The following is a 27129-nucleotide window of genomic DNA, read 5'->3' as shown; positions in this document are numbered from 1 at the left end:
TGACAGGCCGATCCTGCCGGGACAGGGAGAGGGGGAGGCACCACCAGGACCTGCCTGGGCTGTATGGGCAGGTGGCAGCTGCTCCGTGTCCCCTGGAGACATGGGGCAGTGGATTCCCCCATGCTCACTGGCCCACGCTGGGGCTGCTTCTACAGAGGCCCCAACATTCTGTGACACATGTGAGTGTCACCAGCCCTGGGCAGAGTGTGCACCATCACACCCAGCCTTCCCATGCTGCCTGTCACGTGTGTGTGTGTGTGCATCCTTGTGTGTGCATCTCCAAGCACGTGTGCACCTGTGTGTACATGCATCACTGTGTGTATCCATGTGTACATGTGTTGGGGTGTGTGTGTGTGTGTGTGTGTGTATCCATGTGTGTGCATCTGCGTGTGTATCCTCATGTATCGGTGTGCAATCGTGTGTGTGTGTGCATGCATTTGTGTGTATCACCATGTGTGCATCTGTGTGTATATGCATCACTGTGTACATGCATTTGTGTGTGTGTATGTGCACCCCTGGGTACCCGTGTGCATGCATATGTGTGTGCATCTCTGCATATCTATGTCTGTGTGTCCCATTTTGTGTATCTGCATGTGCATGTCTGCATGTGCATGTCTGCATGTGCACCCACGTGTGCATCTGCACATGCACATGTGTGTATCCACGTGTGCATAAGCATGTGCATCCATGTGTGTGTGCATCTGTGTGCAGGCATGCGTCTCTGTGCATCTGTGCATGTGCATGTGTGTCTGTTTGCACACACGTCCATGCATGTGTACACACGTGCACACCCGTGTGCACACCCGTGCACGTGTGTGTTCTGCTGGAGGTTCACTGGTCAGGTTTATAGATGTTCTGGTTTTTTTACGGCATTATAGAGTGCTGGATGACATCACTCAAATATTAAAACAGCATGTGCCAGCCAGCCCGGTGATTCGCAGCTCCTGAGGCCGAAGCCGCGGCTGAGCCAGCGGTGAGCAGGACACACCGGGGCAGCCGGTGGAAGCTCCAGAGAAGCCGGAGACATTCTGGTCTGGAGCCACCGGAGGGGAGGGAACACCCATACGCACCTGCGGACATGTAGCCTCAATGAAATCATCCCAGCTGGGATGTTAATGGGAAATTAAATCTCCTTGTACATGTATTTTGGGTGCTCAGCACCACACATCCCTGCGGTGGGGACACCAGTGGGAATGAGAAGAGGCTGCCGGTGCTGGTCCCCCACCCGCGGTACCAAGCAGCTGCTCTACAGCTATTGATGGGATATTTTTTTTTCGCTCTTCCACCAAAATAAAAAAAAAAGAAGATTTATCAAAACCAAACCTGTTTGTGGGAAATGGTTCCAAAACATTTCCTGACTCGAGAAAAAGAGCATTGGAAAAAAAAAGTTTCCAGGTTTTTTTAGATGGGAGGCAAACCATTTAGAGATGTAACAGCATTATGTGCTGTAGAGGTTAACCAAAGGGAAAAGGTTAAAATGCAAAGAAAGTTTCCAAACGTTCCCAGCACAACCTTTCCTGACCGAGACGAAGAAAAGTTCCCAAACCTTCCCCAACTTTCTGTTTTGCAGCCCAGTTTGGGAAAGGAAACGTGTAAAAATCTCAGCACTCCTTGCAGGACAGGAAAGGCCCTGTTTCCTCCACGGCCGTGCCCGGAGCGCCCGGGGGGGTGATGGATGGATGGATGCTCCCCCCAGCTCTGCTCCCCACAGTTTCCAAGCAGAGGAGGGCAGTTCTCTGCAGCAAATCAGGGCCATGGTATCATAAGCATTACAGGCTTTTTAAAAGAAAAAGAAAATAAGCCAGTAAGGAGTTCTTAATGTGTCCTGGAAAATCTGCGCAGCCTGAAACTCATACTTTTTAGCATTTTTTTTCTGCATCTCCATCACTAGTGGATCCCTGGTTGTGGTCCCCAGGCTCCCAGCATTGTCCCCAACAGCCTTCACATCCCTCCCAGAGGCCACAGGACCATGAAAGGGTTGGAAGTGCTCTCCAGAGGTCACACAATCCAATACAACCCAACTCAAGGCAACACAGATCAAGGCAGCACAACCCAAGACAACCAAGGCAACTGATGCAGTGCAACCCAACCCAACACAAGCCAGGACAACCCAGCATAACCCAACACAACCCAAAATGAGCCAGCCCAACCAAAGGATACCCAGCCCAGCCAAAGGCAACACAATGCAACTGAAAGCAACCCAACCTAGACTAATGAACTCAACCCAACCAATCTAACACATCCTAACCAACCTCTCCCAACCTATCCCAGCCTAACACAACAAAAGACAACAACTCAACCTAGCCTAACCAACCCAACCAACCTTATCCAATCCATCCCAACCAACCTATCCCAGACTAAACAACTCAACCTAGCCTAACCAACCCAACCAACCTATCTCAACCTTACCCAACACAAGCGAACCAACTCAACCTAGTGTAACCAACCCAACTAAGCTAACTCAACCTCCCATGCAAAGCAAGTCTCCCCATCACCATCTCACACAGCCAGGCTCAGCCCATCTGGGACATTGCAGGGGTCTCAGTGGAAACCTCTCCCTCCTCCTGCGCTCAGCATCCCCCAGGAGGAATGAGCCCAGCAGGGAGCTGAATCACGTCCCCCCCCGCATGCGGGAGCGTCACAGACTGTCTGAGGCTCGTCAGGAGAGTCAGGCCAGGCCGCGCGGGGCCGTTCTGGGAAGCCATCCAGCCATCCGCTGGAGAGAGGAGTTTGCCTAAAAATGACTCTCCTGGCTCCTCTCCATGCTTCGACCGTCCCATATGGAACGAATGTACATTTTCCATCAATTGTTTGTATTTTTCATGTAAAGAAAGAAGGGGGAAAAAAAAAAGACAGAAAGCAAGCGGGCTATACATATATGCGAAGTGTCGGTGACAGCAGATAGGCCCCATCGTGGAGAGGGAGAAACACTGGCCGGCGTTCAAGAGACTCAAATGTATGGTATGAAACAATAAATTTTAAGTGTGTTTTGACATATTTGGTGGTCTTTGCCTCACGCTTAATGAGCGTTGGTCCATGTTACGGGGGAACCACACAGCCCGGGGTGGTTGGCAGGCGGTGCTGGGGGAGTCAGTGGCCAGCGAGGCTGGAGGCAGACACCGAGGTGGTCCAGGCGTGTGTGCCCCAAGGGGGCAGGACACGGGGATGTGGCATTGGGGACCGCGCCGGCACGCTGGGATGCTGTGGGCACCATGGCGCCACAGCACCCATGGGGGACGAGCTACGGCAGTGGTGATGCCAACGCACAGGAAGAAGCATCAGGAGGTGGAGCTGGGTTGAACGTGGCCAGAGTGGGACATGACACAATGGTGATGTCCCAAGGCAGCATCCCTCATCGCCACAGGGCTTGGGCAACCTGCACTCACATTTCCAGGCTTGCTCCTTTTCTGAAAGGAAGCCCACGGGCTGCCACATCCCTGTCACCATGGGGACAAAGCCCAAGAGGACGGGAGAAGCGGCAGGAGAGAGGAGCACAGCCCTCCCGCGTTCCCCCCATCCCCATCACTGTGCCAGGCTGCCCGGCTCCCCCCGTCTGACAGGGCTTGATCAGAAAGATGGACATGAAAGTGGAGCTTGGCTCTGGTTTCTCTCTCATTCAGAACATTCAAAAACTATTAACTGTGGTGGGGGTAAGCAAGCAGCTGGTTTTAATATCATGCTCTTCCAATTGTGTTGAGCTTTTTTTTTTCCCCCTGCTTTTCGCGAGCACTTTAAGTGACATGGTTACATGTATTTGATTAAAAAGCTGTAATTCAACGAGTGCGTTTTCTTGTACTGTACAGAACGGCTTAAAGACACAGGATTTATTTACGGTCGTCTCCCAGTTTTCCAGCTCTGCCGAAAGACAAGATGACAGGGAAATCATGGAAGGGGGGATGGATAATGGGGTGGGGGAGATACAATCCTGCCTGGCTTTCCCAGCATGGGGACCGGGACCATTTCCTTTTCTCCACTGTACGGTTCAGCCTGCTGCCACCAGCTCAGTGCTTGGAGCCATCCATGGATCCCAAAGGCATGAGCTCCCCTTCAGTGTCCCCAAGGTGGGGTCTCAGCTCACAGGGGCTGGCAGAGAGGGGACAGTGAGGAGGGCAGACCTGGCTTTGTCCAAACTGCTCCCCATCTCCCCTGTAGCAAGATGCTGCAGGACCTGGCTGGGATGGGGAGAGGTTTTCTGTCCGCGCAGGGATGCTGCCAACGCCGAGAAGCCCGTCCCAAGACAGCAGCTCCTCTTCCTAAGGAGGAAAAAGCCTTTATGAGATCTCAGCAAGGAGCCATGGCCTGATGCCGCCAAGAGCCCTGGACCGTCTCCCGTTAACCCTGGCATCTTCCACGGCACGGCCGCGGCTTGGAGCCACGTGTGCATGCACGGCATCGGTTCCATTGCTTCCAAACTGGTGTGTTTCACCCCAAAAGGAAGGCAGGAAGCTGCAGAGGAGGTGAAGAGGGAGCCAAGGGGTTCTGCAGCTTCTGGAGCACCCTCAGAGCCCCGTCTCCCTGCTCTGCCAGCCTTGGGGGGCCACAGCAGGGACCCCATCCCATCCCCAGGCTGCAGCTTCACCTCTCTCACCCAGATCTGCTTACATATAATAAAAATTAACCCAGAGATCCTTGCACCTCTCCTGCCCTAAAGCCCCTGATGTGCAGCCCTGGGGACAGGGACACCAACCCCAGCATCACCCAGAACCAGCCCAGGACACCCCAGCCATGCCCCCTCCCGAGCCGGGTCTGTTCTTCAGCTCACTCCTGCTCGGGGATCACCTGCAGTTCACTTGATTTATGAACGGAGAATTTTTCAAGCTTTGTTTCCTTTTCATTGTTGTTTCAGTTGCTGCGCTCACTTCCGCCCGCCTTTGAATAACTCCTGCCACGCTGCGAGCGGTGAGAAAGGCAGCGAGTAAACACTCACATTCAGCCCAGAGGCTGGGGGCAAGAAACTTCTCCCCTCCCCAAAACCAGAGGGGATGCAGTGCTGCCCTCCAGCCATTTGGGAGGATGCTGGGCTCCAAGCAAGCAAAGCCCAAGAGCAGATCCCTCTTTTCCCGGGGCTGCGGTTTGGGATGGGGGAGCTGCATCCCAGCCCCCTCGCCCCACATCACGGCCCCTGGGAGGTGACAGTCCCCAGGGGATGCTGCTCTCCCACGCTGTGTGTGGGGTTGCGGTGGGTGGTTTTTACTAGAGGGACCCTAAATCGTGGCTCTGGGTGGAGGTTTCATCTCCCTGTGGATCGCAGGGTCCCTCCACCAAGAGCTTTGCTGGGCTGAGCGGCGGTACCTGGCTCCATCCCTGTTCTCACGCTGGGGTGATGCTCAGGTGGATGGGGGGGGTCCTCCAGCTGGTGTCACCCACTGTGGCACAGAAAAGATGCTCCGGAGGGAGCTTGGGTTGATTTACAGCAAAACCCTTAGAGAAAAAAAAAATAAAAAAAGAAAAAGAAAAAGAAAGAAATAATAAAAGGAAAGGAAAAGAAACCGCATCTGCAATCTCAGCTCAGCCCAGGACCCGCGTCCCCACCGTTGCCACCTGCCACCCCTGCTGCCACCCATCTGCCTCTCCCAACCCCATCCTGGGCCACCGAGCAAATCCCCATGTCCCCAGTGCAGACCCCTGGTGGGGGCGGTGGGCAGCTGCCCATCCCTGCCCGCGCCCATTGTCCTGCCTTTCCTCCCTGCACCCCGCAGCCCCCCGCCACCGCCCCGCGGCCGGGGGGGGGAAAACAGGAAAAACTCCCCCCAGCGCGAGGCTGCGGAAATGAGACAAGCGGGCTGGAGCGGCGGCGAGGACGGCGGGAGGAAGCGGATGGGATATTTGGAACCGACGGCGAATTCTTGGGCTTATCTCTGTGCCGCAGAGGCCCAGGAGTCCTTACAAAACAGCGCCCAGCTGGAGCATGGCCCGCGGCTGGGGACGCGTCCTCAGCCCTGTGTCGCCACCTCTGGTACCCTGCTCGGTGGTGAGATGCTGGTGGCAGGGAGGGAACACCCAGCTGGCATGGTGGGTGGCACCTGCATCCATTTGGTGGTCACAGAAGGGACCTGATGCTTCTCTGCAGGGTGGGGAGGGGGGTGGGCAGCTCCTGGGTTGAGTGTCCCCAGGTTGCACATCCCATCCGTCATCATGGATGTGGGGACCACGGTACACCCAGCATCCCTAAAGTCTGGGCAAGAATCCTGTTGGTTTACAAGCCTCCAGGGCACGAGTTCCCCTTTTCCCATGGGGAATCATTCCCTATCCTGCCCCAAGTCTGCCTCCAGTCCTGCTCGTGGTCTGTACTGGGACACCTCGAGAGCTGGGACACCTGTCACCTCCCTTTCCACTCCCGCAGGCACAGGGGGATGCAGGATGCTGGTCTCCTGCCTGCCCTGCCTGCCCTGCCCGCAAAGGGTTACACCAGCCTGGCTCGCTCCGATTCCAGCTGCCTCTCGCCTTTTTGTTGGGTTTTAATTATTTTTCGTAACAATGCTGTGTTACTTTAGATTCAGCGCGTTGGGCCCGGCTGGGGGATAGAAAGTGGGTCTGGGCTGGAAGAGCCCAGCAAAGGCAGAGATTCCTGCATTGCTTCCCAAAATCCAGCAGCTGCCTACTGTGGGCAGGAGTGTGGGGCCAGGACGGTGACATCAACCCGGGGGAGTGGGCACTGCCACCAGCACCCAGGGGTCCGCAGCAGGGCTTTGGTGGGGGTCAACCCCTCGTTAATTCATTGATTGTGAAAATTAGGCAGGAGCAGGCAGCAGAGGTGGCCAGGATACCCCAGGGTCAGCACCAGCAGGGGCTCGAGATGGGGCATCGCCTTCACGATGTCCCCATACTCCATGGGGACCCTCCAGACAAGGGTACCCAGTGTGGTGGCATCCTTTGAGCTGGAGATTGCTGGTGGTGCGGGTGATGCCCATGGCTGGGACCCGCCGGGGGGCTGTTGAAGCCAGCAGAGCTGAATTCGGTGTAAGGGGGGGACAGGGTGTGACGGGTCACCCTGGCAGAAGCTGAGACTCCTCCTCTGCGGGCAGGAGGACAAAGGATGGAAGCGGCTGCCCCGTTGCAACACATCCCCGGCGAGCACAATGGAAATGCCATCCTCCGGCTTGTGAAACAGGAACCTCATATGATCTCGCTGAAGGCTGGGGACACTCTTGTAGGTCTGAGCGTGACGCTCCCCGGGCTCCTTTCTCCACCCACGGGGAACAGGGACAACAGGGACTCCCCAAGCACATCCCTGCCCCGGCAAGGACCGAGCTGCCACCACTGTCCCCAGGAAGAGGGACCAGGGGTGACCTGATAGTGGGACGAAAGCAATGCTCTGCAACCCACCCCGGGGCCAAAATAACCCCTGCGCCACGCCAGCCCCACTGAAATGGTCGGACTCGATGATCCTAAGGGTCCCTTCCAACTGAAATGATTCTATGATTCTATGAAACTCTGTCCCATGGAGTCACACGCATCCGCAGCCCCGCTGAGCACCCCCCTCCCACCCTTCTGGCCCCTCCTAAATAAACTTTGTTCTCCCTTTATGTTCTTGACCCCAGATTTAATTAGACCCCCCATTTCCTGCCTATATGAAAAATCACTTCCCTGAGCAGGTGGCTGCGATACCGCAGGGGCTGTTGTTGTTTTCTTCAAGGTGGGGGGAAGGTGGTAAATGGGGGGAAGAGTTTGTTGTTTATTTTTATATTTACAAAGCACAGCTTTTTCCTGGTGCCGGGCATCGGAAGAGTGGCAGGATGTGACCTTCATCCATCTCCTCCTCGCTCACACAATACGGGCGCGAGCGCCGTGGGCTGTCGCCGCCATTGTCCCGCCACGGCCGACGGGCACCTCCCGCGCCGCCCTGACGGCACCTGGCGCCCGACGGCACCCGGCACCGCTGCCCCCCAGCTGGGCTCCGCCACGACACATGTGAACGGGGGGGAAAAAAAACAAACATGAAAAAAATTAGAAAAAAATAATAGCAAGGTTGCCGGTTTCCTCTCTGGAAAATAAGCGGGAGTGCTGAGCGGGGCGGCAGCGTGGGAAGGAGGGAGCGGGGTCCCATCGGGTCCCCTGGCAGCCTCCCCTTCTGCAGGGCAGTGGCTGCCCCTGCAGCCCACCCCAGCCCAGGGCAGGCTGTCCCTTCCTTAGCCCCGTGCTCAGAGCAAACGAGCCCTTTTCTCCCATGCATGGAGCAAACAAATCTTTTTCCCCCTATGCATGGAGCAAACAAGCCCTTTTCCCTTGTGCATGGGGCAAATGAGCCCTTTTCTTCCATGCATGGGGCAAAAAAGCCTTTCCCTCCCGTGCATGGAGCAAACAAGCCCTTTTTTCGCTATGCATGGGGAAAACACTCCTTTGTCCCCAGCTGGCTGCAGCCCCAGCTGTGGTGGGGCCCGCAGGCGAAGAGGGGGTGCAGCCCACATCTAGTTCCCCATCATGAGGTCCTGGGGAGCACCCAGAAGGCAAAAGCTCACCCAAACCCCAGCAAGGACTTGCAGAGCGGGTGTTGCTCCCCATCTCCATCCCACGCGGCTCCTCCGACCCCCCAGACCATCCTGGTACCCCGAGGGGGACTGCAGCAGCGCGGGGCCAGCAGCAGCTGTTTGCTGGGGTGGGCTGCGCGGCAGAGCTGGCCCCAGCGCTGGGCTGGCACTGCCCAGCCTCCCCGCACCCAGCATGGGACGGATGAAGACGTAATGCAGTGGAATCTGCTTTCTTTCATTCTTCTCAAGAAGCACCAGGCTAGAGAGGGCTTCGCTGCCTCTTAATCTAGGGAGAGACACGCTCCGACCCTGACTCCATCCCTTTTTACAAATTAGTGTCCACGGTGACGAAGCTGCAGGGAGAAACATCTGATGTGCCTTCCCCAACTGATGCTGCCACTCATGTGCTACTTGCCAGTGGCATCGCTGCCCTAAAATAAGGAGGAATTTGCTGCTGCATTTTCCAGGGACAAAAACTCTTGTCACCCAGGAGCATCTTCCCCCATTAGATCCTCCACATGTCTGAGCTCTGCTCCAGAGCAGCCCAAGACCCCAGGCCAGCCCTGCCCAGGGGGCTCAAGTTGGGGCTGGCACAGCCAGGGCGAGTCCCCAGTGCTCCCTGGTGCCATGGTGTGTCATGTCCACACTGTGGCCCCAGAGCCCAGCACAGCCCCTGCTCAAAGCCTGGCCCCGCGGCAACAAAACGCAGATGTTTCTGGAGCAGAGGGTGGTGCCAGCGTGGGCACAGCACGTGGCATGGCATAGGATCATAGAGTCATTTTGGATGGAAGAGACCCTCAAGATGATCAAGTCCAACCGTTCCCCCACCCCTGGCACTGACCCATGTCCCTGAGAACCTCATCTCCGTGCCTGTTCAACCCTCCAGGGATGGTGACTCCAGCACTGCCCTCGGCAGCCTGTTCCAATGCCCGACAGCCCTTTGAGGAAGAAATTGTTCCCAAGATCCAACCTCAACGTCCCCTGGCACAACTTGAGGCTGTTTGTGTTCCTGTCTCCCCTCAGCTCCTGTTCTCCAGGCTGAACCCCCCAGGTCCCTCAGCTGCTCCCATCACACTTGTGCTCCAGCCCCTTCCCCAGCTCCATTCTCTCCTCTGAACTCGCTCCAGCACCTCAAAGGCTTTCTTGTCTTGAGGGGCCCAAAACTGACCCCAGGATTTGAGGTGCATCCATCTGGAAGCAGAGCAGGGCAGTTTATTCTATATTTATCCTTCAATTCACCGGTGTCCTCCCCCATCTCATGAGCTGGTCAGGCCCCATCCTGCTCAGGGGCACAGGAGCAGGTGCAGCCCCACTGGGGTGCAGCACCCATCGCGCCAGCACAGACACCCCCAGCACCCACAGGACACCCATCCCATGAGACCCCCACTCCATGGGACCCCCACCCCGTGGGACCCCACCCATGGTCCGGCAGGCCATGGGTGCCCACCTGGGCGTGGGGCAGGCGATGTCCCCACGCTGCTCGGCACAGTCCTTATCGTCAGATTCAGCATCAGTCACTTCCATTGGGCTCAATAGGGAAGAGAGAGAGAGAGAAAAAGGAAAACTCAGCTCAGGGCGATTTAATAAGTTCAGTGTTACGAGCTGGGGAAAAGCTGTGGAACACACAAGTGGTAACGCAGGATTAATCTTTCCTTTAGTCTTGGGAATTATGTTTTCATTAATCCTAATTTTTCCAGATGTTTCACTCCTTATACCATGCTCTTCAAAGCCTCTGTGGCTGCAAATTCTAATGAAGCCATGAGAACATTTTAAAGAGAAAGATTCAAAGCTTAAATTGCTTCCTTTTTTTTTTTTCTTTTTCTTTTTTTTTTTTTTCTCCTCTTTTCCCCCCGGTTGGGCTGTCGGGGAGTGCATGTGTGTGCGGTCCCAGCGCCTCCACATGTTGTGTTACACAATGTGCTAACAAGATGGAGAAGGCCGCTCGGACCGCGTGATGCCGCTGTGACGTCTGTTCGGCTTTGTGTCCCCCCCGCCCCGGTAGGACCTGGTTGTGAGGGGCTGGGCAGGAGGGACTGGTCCCCCACCCACCTCCTGACACTCGGCACCGCAGCTCCTGGGGCCAGAGCTGGATTTGGGCTTTTAAAGCTCTGGCGGTGCTCGCTCTCAGCTCGCTCAGACACCAGGCGAGTGTGTATGTAGGACCTACAGAGAGGCTGGAGCAGATGCAGCTCCATGGGTTGCAGCAGAATTTTTAGAGAATGGGGATTTTTGAGGTGCTCCAGCCGAGGGGATGAACCTCCTGCTCCCTCCAGCAGGTCCCCATCACCCATCCCCGGGGTGCCAGGGCATCACCATGGGGGGGGACACCCCTGTGCCACCACGGTGTCCCCAAACCTCACACTCATTTTTGGGCACCTCCATCCCACCCGAGGGCGGCAGGGCCGCAGGATCCGGCCGCCGCCGCCCGGCAGGGCTGAGCATCCGTCCCGTCCTCGCCGGGAGCTGACGCAGGAGGTCAGACGAGCCGATCGGAACAATCCTCCTGCTTCTCCAGCGCCCGGGATTCAGATCCATGGACTTATATGGCCTGCAAAGAACGCGGTGGGAGCACGACCAACGTCTGGAAATCCAGATATGACTAGATCCCTTCATTAGTAATTTCTTGTACATGACTTTCTAGACCGTAGGGATTTGTTAAATTTGCAGGAGTGTTTTCTCACAGTGCCACGGACTGGCTGTTGCCAGCGTATATTGGCTCGGATCTGTCAGATCCTGTTGCCTTATATGACCCTCGGTTAATTCAGCTTTTCTTTGTATCCAGCCCTCAGCGGGGAACTCCTCGAGCAGTCTCAGCGTGGATCCATGCTAAAATGGTTCCCCAGCCCCTTCTGCCATAAAACAACTGCCCACACAGTGAAAGGGGGACGTGGGGGGTGGAATTCAATGCTCGCCTCCCCGCTGCCCCGGCCCGCGCCAGATGCTTCCTCCATCCCCAAGCCTCGCTCCTTTGGTGCCGAAAGAAAATTCTCCAAGCCTGGAAAATGTTACTGGAGGGATCAGACTGTCCCCCCGACACCAGTTCCCCCCCCAGCACCGCAGCATCCCACCGGCGTACCCTGCACCGTGCGGTTAATCATTTGCTACCCTCAGGGGTGCTCCAGGATGGGGGGGACTTTCACCTTCCCAGCGACCTCTTGAAACTTCGACCTTCTTTTATGGGTACCATAAAAGTTATTTTTTAATCTGCACGCCAGCAGGGTCTTTGGTCTGGGGCGTGCTTGGACATCACTGCTTTTTGCATCTCATCTCATTTGGGGTTGAGGAGGCTGACGGTGGTGGTTTTTTTCCCAAGAGAAGGGCTCGGCAAAGGAATGTGGTAGTGGCTGTCTCCAGTCCCCATGTGTGTCTGTGCGCTGGCGGTGGATGCAGCAGATCTGGGGATGCTGGTGGGAGGGATGTGGGGGCTGTGGGTCTTGTGGGGACCCCTCCATTGGTTTCTGCCATTCTGGGAGCCCAGATAAACACCTCCAATCCCTGAGTGCTGCCAGGGCAAGATTCACAGGTGGAAAAACAGCACGTATGCAAGGACATCCTGCTGAGCCTGCAACTCCCTATCGCTCGCCAGCCGAGACAAGGAGCCATGTCACCTCCTAAAACACCCCTGTCCCCACGCTGCCACATCCCATGTCACCATCTCTGATCCAGCAAGCTGGATGCAGGAGGGCTTGTACATCCCAAACCTCCTGACATGATGCTTATTCTTTCCAGCAGATCTGGCAGTGCTGACATGCTCCAGGAGGATACATCTCCTTCAGCATCTTCCTCCTCCTCCTCACAGGAGGCACTTTGCCATCACTTGGCAATCTTCGAGGCACTCTGCTTTTCAGAAGACCTTTTCAAAAGCTTTTTCTTTCAGTGTTTTATTGAAACTCACTTTAAAAAAAGCCCTGAACCAAAGTGGGAAGGGGAGAAGGGGGAGGCTGAGCTGCTGCAGGGCAGCGGGAGGGGAGCGAGCGCACAGGGATGAGCATGCAGCCCCGAGCACCCGCTGTCCAGCTTGCCGGGGAAACCCTGCCCTTGCTCTCATGTGGCTCCCTTGCTTGGTCAGGGCCAAAACGCTTCCCCAGGCCCTGAGGAGCAGCCCAGCTCCTTCATTTGAAGAGCACTCCCTGCTCCGAGCATCACCCACCATCAACCAAAGAGGTTTTGCTGCACCAGGCTCTCCCCTTGAAAATCCCTTTGGCGGGCTGGCATGGCGTGCCAAGGAAGAAGGTCAGAGGGCTGAAGTTGCCTTTCTGTGCCTTTTTTACACGAGCAAGAGGTGGGGGAGGCTGTGCTTGCATCCACACCCATTGCCCCTGTTTCCTTGGGCAGCAGGAGCACCCGCTGCCATTGGCATCACCAGGGACACATTATGGATGGACAAATATCCCAAGTCCATCCCGCAAACCTCCACCCACGGTTCTCACCCCACTTCGCTGCCCTTGGCAATGGCTTGGGCACAACACAACTCTTCTTAAACCCCAACGGCACTGCCTTCAAAGCACCTCCTCCTCCTATACCTTGTCCCCATTTTCCAGCATCTTTGGGATGAAAAATGGCCGGGGAGGGTTTGGCAGAGGAGCCTTGCGCAGATTATTCAACAATTGTTTCCCATTTTGCGCCCTCGCCTGCCTCATCCTCCAGTAACAATGACGAAGAGCGGCGCGGAGCCAGCGCCCGCGGCAGGGGTGTTGAGATCAGGGACAGCACAAAAATATCTTCTCTCTGGAACAAATATTTACCAACCCTTCTGCCTTTTGTTCTTGTGGTTCTCATATATTTTTTTTTATTTTTTTTTTTCCAGACATTCACTGGCAAAATGTCACACTAAGCAGCAACCCAGAAACTTCGGGGTAGCTGCTTGGCTGCTCTGGGCTTTGTTTTTCTCGCGCACTAATTGTTAATGAATTTCCAGCCATTCAAGCCAATGCAAACCTGTGAGAAAACGACCTTCTCGGCCCTGATTTCAGAGCTTTTTGGTGCTTCACAAAATCCGGGCAACTGCCGAGCAAAACGAGCATCATCCCATAGTGTGGGGTGGTGGTGGTGCCGGAGTCAACTCCGGGTGGGATGCGGCAGAGCCAGGCTGGGATCTGGGGGGGTCTGAGCTCCAGCATTGTTCTGGAAACTTCAGTGACTTGGTCCCCATTCCTGGGATGGGTTAAGTGGGGGTGTGTGCCCTGGTACCCTCATCCCCAGATGGCTCCTTGCAGATTGTCCTTATTCCCCGCTCTGCCCCATGGCTGTTTTCTCTTGTTTCCCTTCAAAATCCTGACCCCCCCACATCTACTTTTTATGGCGACCAAACAAGAGCACGTGGGTAATTTATGGGTGTTGTGTTTAAAGAAGGGTAGGGGAAAAAGCTCCTCTTCTGGCACATAAACTTATATCTTCAGTTAAAAATTAACTGTGGCCATAAAACCCTGATGTAGAAACAAGGGGAGCTCGTCCTGCAGGTGCTGCCGCCCCATGCCCAGCTGCCCCACCGATCACCGTCCCCTCCTGTCCACCCTGGGATGGCTGTGTCACCCCCTGCCTGTCCCCACCGCCTCCTGCCTCTCTCCCTGGGGCTCTTCCAGGGTGTCCTGCTCCTCTTCTTCGCCCTCTTCGTCACCTACGATGAGCCCGCGGTGCAGGCAGAGGATGCCAGTGTGGTGGCCAACCAGCTCTACAGCATCTTCCCCCTCTTCCAGGACATCCAGGTGATGCTGGTGGTGGGGCTGGGGCTCCTGCTGACATTCCTACCCCGTTACGGGCTCAGTGTCCTCACCCACAACTTCCTCCTGCTCAACTTCTCCACGCAATGGGCGCTGGTGCTGCAGGGCTTGCTCCATCGCTTCCACCACGGCCAGGTACACCTGGACCTCCACAACCTCCTCGCCGCCGAGTTCGCTGCCGTGACGGTGCTCATCTCCGTGGGGGCTGTCCTGGGGAGGACCAGCCCCTGCCAGCTCCTCGTCGTGGCCACCTGTGAAGTCCCTGTCTACCTTGCCAGCGAGTGGGCCATCGTCACCCGGCTGGGTGTCCTGGATGTGGGGGGCACCATCACAATCCATGTCTTCTCATGCTATTTTGGCCTTGGTGTGTCCAGGGCTCTGTTTGGGGCAGTACGGTGGCCGGTGCACCCCAAGGAGACCCCGACACCCCGATCTGACCTCATGTCCCTAGTGGGGACCCTCATCCTCTGGGTTTTCTGGCCTAGCTTTGTGGCCGTCCTCTGCCAACCAGGAGATGCCCAGAACCGCGCCATCCTGAACACCCTCCTGGCCATGAGCGCCAGCGCCCTGACAACAGTGGTGGCCTCCAGCCTGCTGGAGAGGGATGGCAAGCTCAGCCCTGGCGACCTGCAGAATGGCAGCCTAGCTGGAGGGGTGGCCATTGGTGCAGTGGCCAATATGGCCGTGTCACCGGTGGCTGCCCTCACCCTGGGCAGCCTCTCAGCCATGGTGTGTGTCCTTGGCTTCAGGTTCCTCACCCCATTCCTCGCCAGAAAGCTCCTGCTCCAGGACCAGTGTGGCATCCACAACCTCCATGGCTTGCCTGGCATCCTGGGTGCTGCAGCCAGCGCTGTGGCCATCCTGGCAGCATCTGAGGACACCTCTAGGTCCCAGGTGTCCCACACCAGGGGCAATGCCAGCGAGGCAGCATGGAGACAGTGGGGGGACAGTGGGGCGGGTGGGCAGGCGTTGTGCCAGGTGGCGGGGCTGGCAGTGGCCGTCGGTGGCTCACTGGTCACTGGGCTGCTCACCGGTGCTGCACTCCGGCTGCCCTGCCTGGCCCAGCCGCCCGAGCGGCTCTGCCTTGACGACTCGCTGTATTTTAAGATGATGGATCAAGCTGGGAGCCAGGGGCCATGCAGCACAGCTGAGGAAGAAGTTCTGGCTCTGAAGGAGCAGGTGTAGGCACTGGCCAGGGCCGGAGGACTAGCTCAGGGGTTGGTCCCTTCTACCCCATCAGCCGCAGGACAGACGCGCTGCCTGTGCCCACTCCCTGCCTACACTTGGCCCCAGCCACCGAGGATGCTGGCAGTGCCAGGCAGCACTGTGGCACCAGTCCCTCCTCTGTCCTCCCGCCCTGCGGCTGTGAACCCCCTCTGTGTCCCGGCTGCTCCCAGGTTCCCTCTATCCATCCAACTGAATAGAAAACCTCCAGGGTTGTCTCCCCCAGCACAGATAACAACCCCCAGCTGACCTGGACAGCCCCGCCACAGGGCACCAGCACCAGCTGCTTCACTCCCATTGGGTGGCATCACCCACAGTGCCCGTCCTGACGCTCAGCTCCAGCTCCTCTGCCCAGAACAGGCAGCACCAGTGAGAGCTGCCGGCTCCAGCCGCGGCTCCAGCCACGGTACCAGGCTGGGGTCTCAGCATCTGTGGGAACACAGCAGTGGGGTGAGGTGGGATGAGCTGAGCTGGCCCCGAGCGAAGGATCTCACAGGGATTTGACAACCCATTCTGGACAAACTCCTCTCTGGGATATGCTGCAAAGGGAGGTGCAGCTTTTTTTACCACTGGTGCAGCAAGTGGTGATGAAGACCCAGCCTGAGCACAGAAAGGACCCTCAGAGAGATCACCCAGACACTAAAGCACCCTCATCCCACCCCAAAGCTGAAGCTGCGAAAGCTGTGCCAGCATCCCAGGATGCTGGGGGGCCCCAAGGAAGAGCAGCAGCCCCATCCCGGCCCATCCCATCCCAGACGGGCAGCGAGCTGCTGCCACCCCACCGAGGACAAAGCCTGCGGTCCAGCGCTTGCATGCGGCAAGCTGTGAGCCCGGGGCCGCATCCTGCCCGGGGAGCGAAGCTGTGATTCACATCCCCCCCACTATGAGTCACCGCTGCCCCTGCACCACCATGGTCCTGCTGCCACAGAGACAATGTCGGCGATGCTTGCAGGCTCACGAGGGGGTCATGGCCACTGAACCCCCCCAGCGCCAGCTGCAGGAGTGGGGGGCTCTTGGCGCGGTTGGGGGTCCCCAAGCTTGTGGCAGTGAGAAAGGGGCTGGATCCCCTCCCCAGGCGGAGCCACGCCACGAGGGAGCGAGGCTGGGGAATTTGCCCTCCAATAATCACAAACAGGCTCGAGAGCCCGGGCGGGTTTGGTTAATTGTTAGAATAAAATATTACCAAGCTCTGACAAAAGAATCATGCCCCACAGACGAACAATGGGCCCCGGCGCAGGATGCTGTGGGCTGAGCAGCAGGGCTGGGGGGCCACAGCGGTGGGGGGAAGCTTGGTGCCCCCCTCAGTCCCCAGCGGAGCCCCAGCAGCCCCCCGGCTCCTCGGCGGGTTGGGGTGGCCAGGCCCTGCGCTGGTGCTGGAGCCGGGTCCCTCGCTGCTCCCGGCTCCTGCCAGGCGTCAAGAGCCACTGGAGCCAGCGCCCGCCCAGGGAGCCACAATGCCATCAGGACCTGGACCGGCAGCATCAGCCTCGGCACGAGCTGGCGACTCACTGAGCCCGGCATCCCGTCCCACTGGTGGCCCCCGTGCCCGGCTCCGGCAGCCAGGAGGAGGGTGCCAGGGGCTGCAGCCAATCCCTCAGGAAGCAGCCATGGAAAGGAATCACGCACACACACACATATTCGCATGCACATGCACGCATACTCATGCACAGACAAAAACCTGGATGCACGCATCCGTGCACACACACAAGCATGCATACACCCATGCGCACAGGGAAATCCGTACACACACACTCATAATCTCATGCATGCACCCATACACACATGCACATAGTCACACACACTCGTGCACACGCATGCACACACAAAATGACGTGCACACCTCCATGCACACACGCATCCATGCACACACCCATAATCACATGCACACACCCATAATCACATGCATGCACCCATACACATAGGCACATGCACACACTCCTGCACACACAAAACTGCATGCACACCTACATGCACACACACACCCCCATGCACACACCCATAATCACATGCACACACACACATGTTCACATGCACACACATATGTGCATGCATGCACAGACATATACTTGCACTCACATACACATGCACACTCCTCGCGGCTGTAAACTTCTTGCTGGCGGAGGCGGTGGAGCAGGGCAGAGCTGCTTCCCAGCCTCCCCCAGCCCTCCCCAGCGGGATCAGCCTCCCGCCGAGCAGCCCGCGGCACCTACGGGGAGGGCGAGCAGCCGGAGCCGGGCTGGGCGCACCCCTGCTCTCGGCTGGCATGTCCTGGCACAGGCACACCGTACCACAATCTGCTCAGCAGATGCCTTCAAAACCAGTAACGGGCCCAGGAAATGGGGGTTCAGCACGTTCCCACTGCCTGGAGGGGCTCAGGCACCCGGCGTCCCGTGGTGGGGGGTTCCAGGACCCACGTGGACCACAGCGCAGCCCACTCCCAACCGTCCCTGTCCCCCAGGACCCGCTGTCCTCCAGCTGGAGCCGGGCAGTGATGCCGCTGGGGGTGCCGCCCCGCGCCCGGCTCTCCCCGCTCCTCCAAACCAGTTGCTCTCCAAAGGATGGAGCAGTAAAATATTCAGCAGAGCCCCCAGTGTTTATCACACCGTAAATCTAGGCTTTCAACAGCTTTACGATGCTGCAGGGAGATGGGAGAGAACAAAAAAACGCTGCTTTGCTTTGTCAGACACAGCCTGCGTGTGCCAGTGCCCCCCAGCACCGGGGCAGCCAGGGGACCGGCCCCGCTTGCCAGGGGGATGAGGACAGAAACAGGGGGCCCATATGGGTGAGGGACACCCGGACAATGGCCAGGGGGGTTGCTGGCACCCTGAAATGATGACAGCTCTGGGGCAGCTGCATTTGGATGGAATGGTGATGGCCCAAAGGGGCGAAACGTGCCTCCAGCATTGGCTCTGCAGAAATATGGCAGCCACCGTCCCCCGGCAAGGTCCCTGGGCATGGTCCGCTGGGCACGCTGGGGTCTGCTCCTGTCTTCGAGCTCAGCCTGCAGCCAGGTAGGAATGCAGGACGCTGGTCCTGGTAGGGAGAACACACCCCTATCTCCATACCCGTCCCCATCCCCACGGGCCCCCCCACAGACCCCCATCTCCCTGCAGGCCCCGCCATGATTGCAAAACAAGCAGCGCGGGGAGGAAGCTGTGATCGAGCTGTTTGCACAGAGCTCGGATGCATCTGGCAAGGCCATCAGCCGGCGGTGCATGGCACAGGGCGGGGGGGCGAGGGCACGGCCGGTGAGCTCCCCCCAGGTTTTAACACACACGTGTGCAACCTTTGCACATCCTGACCCATAGCGTGCCCAAGCATACACGGCAACCTTGCCCACACCATGGGTGAGGTGGGGGCTGCCCGGGCACCGACCGGCTGCCACAGCACGGGGGAGACCACGGCGGCAGCGGCTGCTGGAGCCACATCAGAGCGGCCCCCCCGGGGCAGGCAGGAGCGTGCAGTGCTGCCCTCGAAGGAAATGCGCTCACTCCCATGTGCTGCACACTTGAGTTCGCCTCGCTGCTATTTTTATTTGACTTTTCAGGGCCTTGTTTCCTTTTTCCGGCTGTTTTTTTGCTGTGATTCCACCGGCATTGCGACCTCACTTTTCCCCTCCCTCCCTTCAGCCTCTTCCTTCACTCTTTCCTTCCTTTCCATGCGCTCATTCCTGCCGCGGCACCGGGCCCCCTCTCCCCTTCCCGGTGCGCACAGTAAGCTCACGGTGAGCTCACGGCAAGTACACCAGTGCTTACAAACCCCTGCAAATGCCGGCACACATCTCCCACCAGCACGCAGACACCAAACTGGCAGCACTGGATGCATCCTCCCCTATTTTCTGCCTGCACAGGCAGCCGGGATGAGATGCCAAATGGGTTTACAGGCAGCACACGGCGCTTCCCTGTTGCTGCCTGCACAGGCAAGGTAACAAACAGAGCCGATTATTGCTCTATCTAGGAAGGCGCTGACGAGTCGGCGGAGAAGGGAGGGGACTTTGCTCCAGCCTTGACGCAGAAGAAGGCAGTGAGTCACCCTGGCCCGAGCCACTGTCCCACTCACACCAGCGCACAAGTCACTGGGTCCTGACGGGACCATCACAACACCCCCGCAGGGCCATTGAGATGCTGGTGGGATGTTGTGGGGATTGTTGTTATATTTGGGGATGGTGGCTGGGATGAGAGGGGGAAAACTCGAATCCAAACCCTTGCAAAACCCACCACGGAGGCAGCAGGACTGATCCTGCTAAACATCCACAGGCCCTGGTGGGACCCCACAAAAGCAGCAGCACGCCCTGCAGCCCCTTGCTCTCACCCCCAAGCAGAGTCCCTGGCAGGGGGTGGACAAGGACCCTGGAGTGTCCCCTGCCCCCCACTCCCTGCATCCCCCTACCCCCAACAGCGCTGGAACTCCCAGAGAAACCCCCAGGGAGTCATGTCCCCCATCCCCTCCAAGTCACATGGGTGGCGGTCCCAACCATGGGCAAAACCCATTGCTCCCCCCTGCTGTACCCTCACCGTGACCAGGGAATTGGCCAATGCTCTGGTGGGGACAGGGGATGTTGGTGTGCCCAGCGTCCGGGTGGCCATGTGGCCCTGAATGTGGGGACACCCGACTGTGGGGACACCCTGTCCATGGGGACACATGCCTGTGGGCAGCCGTCCGGCTCCGCTCAGTGCACACAGCCCACTGCTGCCACCTCGTGTCACAGCTGTCCCCACAGCCACAAAGCCAGGGCTGGCCACACTCACGGCTGTGACAGTGTCCACCTGAACACAGATGGGCTGGAGAAACTGAGGCAGGGGCACAAAAGAGCCCTCCCCTACCTAAACACTGCTCCAGCCCTGCCCGCAGCTCGGGGAGGGGAATGAGCTCCCAGAAAAGCAGCTCCTGCAGCAGAGCCACCACCCACGCACCAGCAGGATGGCGGCCTGGTGGCCAGGGATGCTGGCACAATGGGCAGAGGATGCCACAGCAGCCACCGCCACTGCCCGCGCCTTCCTGGGCTCGTATGGCCCCTGCACTGTGCCTGGAGCCCGCACCATGCCAGCCCCATCCATGGAACGAGAGCCTCTAGGTCACCCGATAAAGCACCTGAAGGGCTTCTGGGGAAGATGAGGTTTTATTTTTCATTTCCCAGAGACTGTTTGGCACTGAACGAGGGAGCAGGGAGCCGGCCAGGGCACTGGCAGGGCACGGGGATGAGGCAGGATGCTCCCCATCTCACCGAAGCCCACGTCCCTCCAGGCTTGGCTTTGCTGGGGGGTGTCAGGGCACCCACAGTGCTGGGCAGCCAGCTCCCCCTGCAGTGCTGCCCATCCCTGAGGCCTCGAGCAGCTGCCTGGGGTTTTGTTGTTTATTGGTGAGCACCGGTGCTCCCTGGGCTTCCCTGGGCACTCAGTGATGCACCCAGGTTTCCCCATCCACCACGGGTACCCAGCTGGTCCCCCTGCCCCAACAGCGCACGAGGGACACATGTCCCTCTTGGCAGCCTGGCCACTCTCACAGCCTTATGGATGTGCAGCTATCCCATTTCCAGAACAGCCCTCCAAGCCATGGTCCTGTGCATCCTCTTTCTCCCCCAAAAAGCAACCACTGTCCCCAAGAAAGCAGCAGGTGATGCAGGGCCAAGAGCATCACAGAAATCCAACACTTCACCTCCTTTTTTCAGCTCTTTCCGTTCTTCTCCCTCACGTTTCAGGTGTTCCAGCTTTCTGCCACAGCCATCCCAGGACAGGCCAGCCCTCCAGCCCCCACCACGGGCGATGGGGCTGCTCCCTGGGTACCGCTTCAATCAGGAGGATAAATTCAACCAGGCACCCACCGATAGAAACTCTGCTGCCTTCAGGGTTGAGGTTTTCCCAGGTTTCCAAGCGAGACACCGGCAGCCACGGTGCCGAGCAGTGCATTCCTCCGGCGCGGTGTCCCTAGGAGTCCCGGGGGGCACAGCGGAGGGCGTGCAGGGCATAGAGCTTCTCCCAGCAGGTCGCCAACCTCTCCACCTTCCTCCTGATCTCCCGCAGCTGCTTCCTCCTGCGGCCGTGTCCCCCGCGCCGGGGCTGTGCCGGGATGGGCGGTGGGCTCTGTGGTCAGCGTGCCGAGGGAGCAGAAACACCACCCCCCACACCACATGGGCATTAGTCAGGGGGATGAAAGCCAAAACCTGGCACTGAGAATGTACCCTGGGACATCACAGCTCGTGTATGTGAGCTTTGTGTGGCAAAGCTGCAGGCTGGGGTGGCTGAACTGCCCGAGGCCATGCCAAGGATGCTCTTGGATCCCCGGGGGTCCCCAGAGGTGCCTGTCACCCCCCAAGCCAGCAGCATGCACCCCACAGCACATCCACGGACAGGGCAGATGGGCAGGTCAGCTCTGCAGGCAGCTTGGAGACCAGCAGCAGCTCCATCCCACACCAGTAAACCCCAGCAGGGTTGGTCCCAGTTGAAGAACACCCCCAGCACCACGACACCCCCAGCATCGGGCAGAGCTGGGGAGCCGGCACTTGGCTGCCCGGGTTCTCCCCGATGGTTAATGAGTTGCTGGCGCTGCTTTAGGGGATCCCAGCAGGGCCCCAGGGATACCGGGGAGCCCAGATCAGCCCTTTGCAGAGAAATCCCAGTTCTTGCCAATGAGCACCCAGGAGTGAGAGCAGGACTGGGCGAGCCAACCCACGGGGCAAACATTCCGTGGGGACGAGGCTCCGTGTTCCCATCAGCTATGGCATTGTGGCACAGGCGAACAAACCCGCTTGGGAGCTGGTGGCAAAACCCCTCAACCTGTCCCACGCTGTCCCAGCTGATTTTCCCTCCCCAGCCCACCTAAAGCTCACTGGACTGTGCCATCAGCATCCCCCAGCCACCAACCCAGCACAGACCCTCACCCCCCTGTGATGCTGCGGGCAGAGCCTGGAGACCTCTCATCGGCAGCAACAGGGCAGGTTCTGCCCACGGCCTGAGGTGGGGAACTGGGAGCCACTGGGGTGACTGGGAAGGGACAGAGCTCCCACCTTGCTGATTTTCCTGCAGTTCTCCCTAAGCACGAAGTCAGTGTTTCTGGCCACCTTCCACACCGCCAGCTCCTCAGGGCCGTGCAGGGTGCCGGCCACCTCCCTCAGGGACATGCTGATGTTGTAGATGGAGAGTAGGATCTTCTGGTCCTGGAGAGCGGAGAAGCACATGGTCCCAGTGGCAGGGCGGCTTGATGGCTCCCCAGGGGCTCAGCCCACACACCACCGCAGCTCTGGGTCTCTTAGTGCTCACCTTGTTTGAACGACAAGCTGGCCCAGCCCTCCCGCTCCTGTCCTCTGACCTGCTCAGGTTTTTCTGGAGAAATAAAACAAGGAGAAGATCAGGCACCTCAGAGCATCGGTGCTTCCCACGCGGGGCAGGAATCCCCAGTTCAAACACAGCGCTCTCCCCAGTAATGCCAGCAAAGCGGCCAGCCCCTTATTAAACTTCAAAGCTCATCCCTCCCCTCCCACATCCCACAGCGGGGCTGCATCCAGAAGGGGACCAGGGTCCTGGGCAACCCTGCCCCACCACTCACCAAGTTCTGGATCTCATGGAAGATGACGGCGCGGTACTGCCGGAGGATTTTGGTGATGCTGCACCTCTTCCCTCTGCTCAGCACAGCAACGAACAGGAGGAGCAGAACAGTGCAGGAGAGCACCCGGGGGAGAATCTGTGCGGGGAAGGGTCAGTGTCAACCAGGGAGGGAAGCCAGGGATGAGGGATGAAGGGATGAGGGATGAAGGGACACTCCAGGCTTTGCCTTCAGCTCCTCTCCCTCAGACCTGTTCCCTCCTCTGCTGACGCAGCGTGTGCAGGATGGAGAGCCACTGTCTCCTCTCCCAGGGGACATCCTGCCAGCCTGACTGTCCCCTCTTGGAATAAAGCCCTTGAGAATCCACTCCAGCTCCACTGCACATGGCACACACTGTGCTCTCTCCAGTGCCAGCAGCCAGGTATGTGGCACACAGGTGTGGCAGGGACTTTTGTAGTTTTGTAGGGTCTGTCCCTAAGTTCTCCACCCCAACAGGGTCCCCCATACATTAAGGTTAAGCCCTCACCCACCAAGAATCAAGGGGAGCAGGAAGGGATGTGCCCTGCTCTTTGGAGAGGAGCTAGAGGCAGGAGCCACATCCTTGCCTTGGCACAAACGGCTTGGGGCACCCTCAGAAGGATGCCCTCTGCACTCCCCATGGCACAGGCACAACCCCCGCTAGCTGGGGGGCCGCTGGGCTTTTATTCAGTGTTTCTTCCAGCCCACACTTGCCCCCAGGCTCAGGTGCCTTCATGCAAAAGCCAGACTGAAGCAGCACAAGCGTCCACTCTCGCCAGCGCGTCCCGGCAGCCCTGAGCTGGCTCCAGCAGCGCGGGGAAACCCAAGTGCTGACATCCGAGCTGGCGGGGGGCACGGCGAGGGGGCAGCCGGACCCTCCGAGGGACAAGTCCTGGGGCTTTGAAGAAAAGCCAGCGCAGCCTCAGGTGACCGGGGATATTTGAGCTGTCCCACAGCAACAGGGCAAGGATGGGAAGCCCAATCCACACGCAGCATCTGCCAGGAAAGGAGCCCGACAGCCCTTCACGTCTCTGCATCGCTGAGAGACAGCACGGCACTGAGTCCCCATCCTGGCACTGGGGCATTTCTATCATCTCCCGTTTGCAGGAAAAAGCCCCCCAAAAATCCCTTCCAGCCCCCCCTGCTCTGGGCGTCAGGTCTGGGCAGGCAGAGAGCAGCTCAGCTCCTTCCAAATATGCAACACTGCACTGCAGCCAAAGCACGAGCGAGGAGGAAGGAGCCGGTGGCTCCACTCGCTGCCGGTATCTGCCTGTCCTGAGCCGCATCTCAGGGGGTTCGCTGCCATCCCAGACGTGTCTGCCTCTGGGGCTTGGCCTTTCACTCAGAGAAGCCAGGAGCAAGAAGTTCCCTTCTGAGGTCTGAGTCCAGGCAGACACCATCCATCCTGCCCTTTGTGGGGGACCTGGAGGGTTTGTTTGTAAAACCTGCACCCACTCTGTGCTCCCCGCTCCATAAAGGCTGGTCCCAGCTCCAAAAGAGTGAGGAAGCTTCTCCTCACACTCCTTCTCCCACAGCTCAGCAGGAGCTATGGCAGTGTAACACGAAGCAAAGCCTGACACGCCGCAAGTCTGGGAATCCATGGACGGAGGCACCACCTCAGAGCAGAAGCACGTGCGAGGAGATGAGCAAATCCGTGTACAACTGGTACAAATCCCATCGGGCTCTTCAGCTTCCTTCGTGGCCACACGCTTCCCAGTAGAGCCGTGCTGCGCCCTGGAAAGGGCAGGGAAGACCTTCCACATGCTACTGCACAGAGATCTCTCCCCAAAGGTGATTCAGCAGAGAGCTGAGGGTATAATCCTCAGGGACGCCAAAGGAGAGTGCTGCTTCCATGAGGACACCCTGTCCAAAGTCTAAGGATTGCTTTCAGGAAGCCTCCTCCACTGGGAAGAAAAGGCCACGCGATTTTACCACAAAACTGGGAATGACTTCCCTGAAGTGGCTTATTAAACAACTGGGACCGAATTCCAGGAGAAAGCACACCACTTACAGCATTTCCAGGCAGCCGAGCCTGGCACCAGGCTCTGTGTCCTTAGCACGGGAGGAAGCACAGCCGGCGGTTAAAAACGCTCAGCGAGGAGCCGGGACGGGAGCTCGGGGAGTGCAGTAGAGACTTCCCACCCTCCTAGAGTGCAGGGAGGCAGCGATGACAAGTGAGGGGTGCAGAGGAGTGACAAAACCAGCAACCCCCAGTCCTGGCCATTGCTCCCCACCCTTCAGGATGCAGGAAGATAAATTCAGCAGCTGCTTTGGGGTGATTCCTTCTCCCCTTGCTCCCACCCCTGAAGCAGCAGGGCAGCCCCGGGGTCAGGGATGTCCCTTCCCACAGCAGTGCTGTCAGGGACAGGATGGTCACAGCCCGCTGCGCCTGGCAGGGGAAGCTAATCTCTTCCAGGCTAATCCTCCAGCAAATACAAGGAGATAAGGGAAATCACCATGACTGATAGAGCAGCTCCCGGCGGTACTCATGCGAGCCCCAGCCACCCAGCAAGGGACAGCGCTGGCCATACTGGGGTATCCAGGTCCTTCCAGATAGATGGACCCTATTCCCAACACCCTCCTACGCAAAGGGACACGGTCACCACTCAGAGCCCCAGCACCTGCCACAGCCCCAGGCAGTGACAGACCCTCTTCTCCCCGCTCGGGACCAGCCAGGTTCAAGCCCCGTCCTGGCCACATCAGCCCGGTCCCTCTGGACCAATCCTCCCAGTCGGACCAGAGCCCTTTTCCCACCGACTCCTAGATCCGTCCTGCCGCGATCCTTCCATCCTGACCCAGCCCAGCCCCGTTCCCACTGGTCCAAGCCCTTTCCTGGCCTGACCGGCCCCATCCCGACCAGTCCGAGGGCTTTTCCCGGCTGGACCAGCCCCTTCCCGACCGGACCGGCCCCTCTCCCAGCCAGTCCAAGCCCCATCCCAGGAGAACCAGCAGCGTCCCGACGGGTCCCAAACCCCATCCCGGCTGCTGCGAGTCCCACCCCGGCCGAATCGACCCCATTCCGGCGGTGCGGGGGACTCCGGTCCGGTGCCCGCCACCCCCGCCCAGCGCAGGGGGGTCCCGGGAAGGGGGAACGGCCCGACCCCGCCCGCAGAGCCGCAACCCCCGGGCCAGGAAGGGGCAGCCGCCCCGGCGCACTCACCATGGAGCCCCACGGGAGCCGGGGTCCGCCGGTGCGGACCCTGCGGCGGCTCCCGGGGAGCCCGGCCCGGCCCCTCCGCCGCGTTCCCGCTCGCCGGGGCCCGCGGTTTGAACTTGGCTCCACGGTGGGAGGGGACGGGACACGGCGGCCACACCGCCCGCAGCCCAGCCCCGGCCCCCGCGGGGAGCGCGGCCCTGGCATCGCCTCCCAGCCCACCCGGCACCTGCTGCCCCCGGGAGAGCACCAAGGCCGGAGGGGGGAAGGTGGCAGATAAGGCAGGAAAAGCAGGGTAGGGGAGTCACCCCTGGGGCTGCAGGGGACAAGTCCGGGGTGCAGGGGACATGTCCTGCTCTCAGTGAGCAGCTGTGGCCAAAGGGTCAGGTGGGAGAGGGTCCCTCTGCCCTGAATGGCCCAAGGGGCCAGCAGTGGCAGCACCCATGGTCTCACCCACCTGGGGATCCCAGCCGATGTGTGTCCTTATGCCAGGGGAGGTGGAACAGGGCTGTATTTGGTGCTGCAGAGGGGTGCTGGAGCCCAGGAACACAGACCCCCCTGCAGTTGACTGCTGTTAGTGTTTGTGCTGATTGTTGTCACTCTGGATTTGCCATGAGCAGCTGCCGCCGACCGGTCAGTGCTCAGACACAAGAGAAGCAACCATCGAGCCTGAGACCCCTAAAACACCCCAAGGTTTCAGCCAGAGACCCCTCCTGCTTCCCCTCTGAGGTTTGAACAGGCACATCAACACAAAACTGCTTCGACTGCTTTTGTGCAAGATGCAATGGAAAAAAATATAAATGAACCGACAGCAACGGGAAGAGTGGAACACGTGCATTTTCAGAGGAGATAAAACAAATGGCTGAATAATCCAGCTCTTCCCAGGTTGGCAAGAACGTTCCTCCACGCAAAGAGGGAACAACGGCAAACACAGCATAGCGCTGAAGACAGGACCCATATAACTTCTTTATTGAGCTCTATATATAGTTAAAATTCATAGATGCCA

General features: G+C 58.7%; 2 protein-coding genes and 1 long non-coding RNA gene across 4 annotated transcripts; 1 reads left to right on the top strand and 2 right to left on the bottom strand.

The window, feature by feature from the left end:
* Positions 1-3526: 3526 nt before the first annotated feature.
* On the bottom strand, positions 3527-6202 carry LOC110355747 (uncharacterized). The gene is made up of 3 exons (XR_002408611.2): positions 5293-6202; positions 4780-4890; positions 3527-4253 (listed from the first exon to the last, which is right to left on the bottom strand). It is a non-coding gene; the product is annotated as an uncharacterized LOC110355747 (long non-coding RNA).
* A 7668-nt stretch (positions 6203-13870) lies between these two features.
* Positions 13871-15507, top strand: LOC102096959 (ammonium transporter Rh type A-like). Its single transcript, XM_065032284.1, has one exon. The coding sequence runs from the start codon at positions 13988-13990 to the stop codon at positions 15371-15373; it is 1386 nt and encodes a 461-aa protein (XP_064888356.1). The 5' UTR covers positions 13871-13987; the 3' UTR covers positions 15374-15507.
* A 5684-nt stretch (positions 15508-21191) lies between these two features.
* Positions 21192-26566, bottom strand: C16H20orf204 (chromosome 16 C20orf204 homolog). Of its 2 annotated transcripts, none has more exons than XM_065032286.1 (5): positions 26130-26566; positions 22955-23089; positions 22669-22731; positions 22416-22565; positions 21192-21492 (listed from the first exon to the last, which is right to left on the bottom strand). In XM_065032286.1, the coding sequence occupies exons 1-5, from the start codon at positions 26328-26330 to the stop codon at positions 21337-21339; spliced, it is 705 nt and encodes a 234-aa protein (XP_064888358.1). In that variant the 5' UTR covers positions 26331-26566; the 3' UTR covers positions 21192-21336. The 2 variants fall into 2 exon arrangements, with proteins under 2 accessions (XP_064888358.1, XP_064888357.1); XM_065032285.1 differs by having other exon boundaries at positions 21192-21468; positions 26130-26469.
* Between the last annotated feature and the right edge of the window lie 563 nt (positions 26567-27129).

This window comes from Columba livia, chromosome 16, assembly GCF_036013475.1.
Source record: "Columba livia isolate bColLiv1 breed racing homer chromosome 16, bColLiv1.pat.W.v2, whole genome shotgun sequence".
NCBI lineage: Eukaryota > Metazoa > Chordata > Aves > Columbiformes > Columbidae > Columba > Columba livia.
This window is presented reverse-complemented; position numbering and strand designations above follow the sequence as displayed.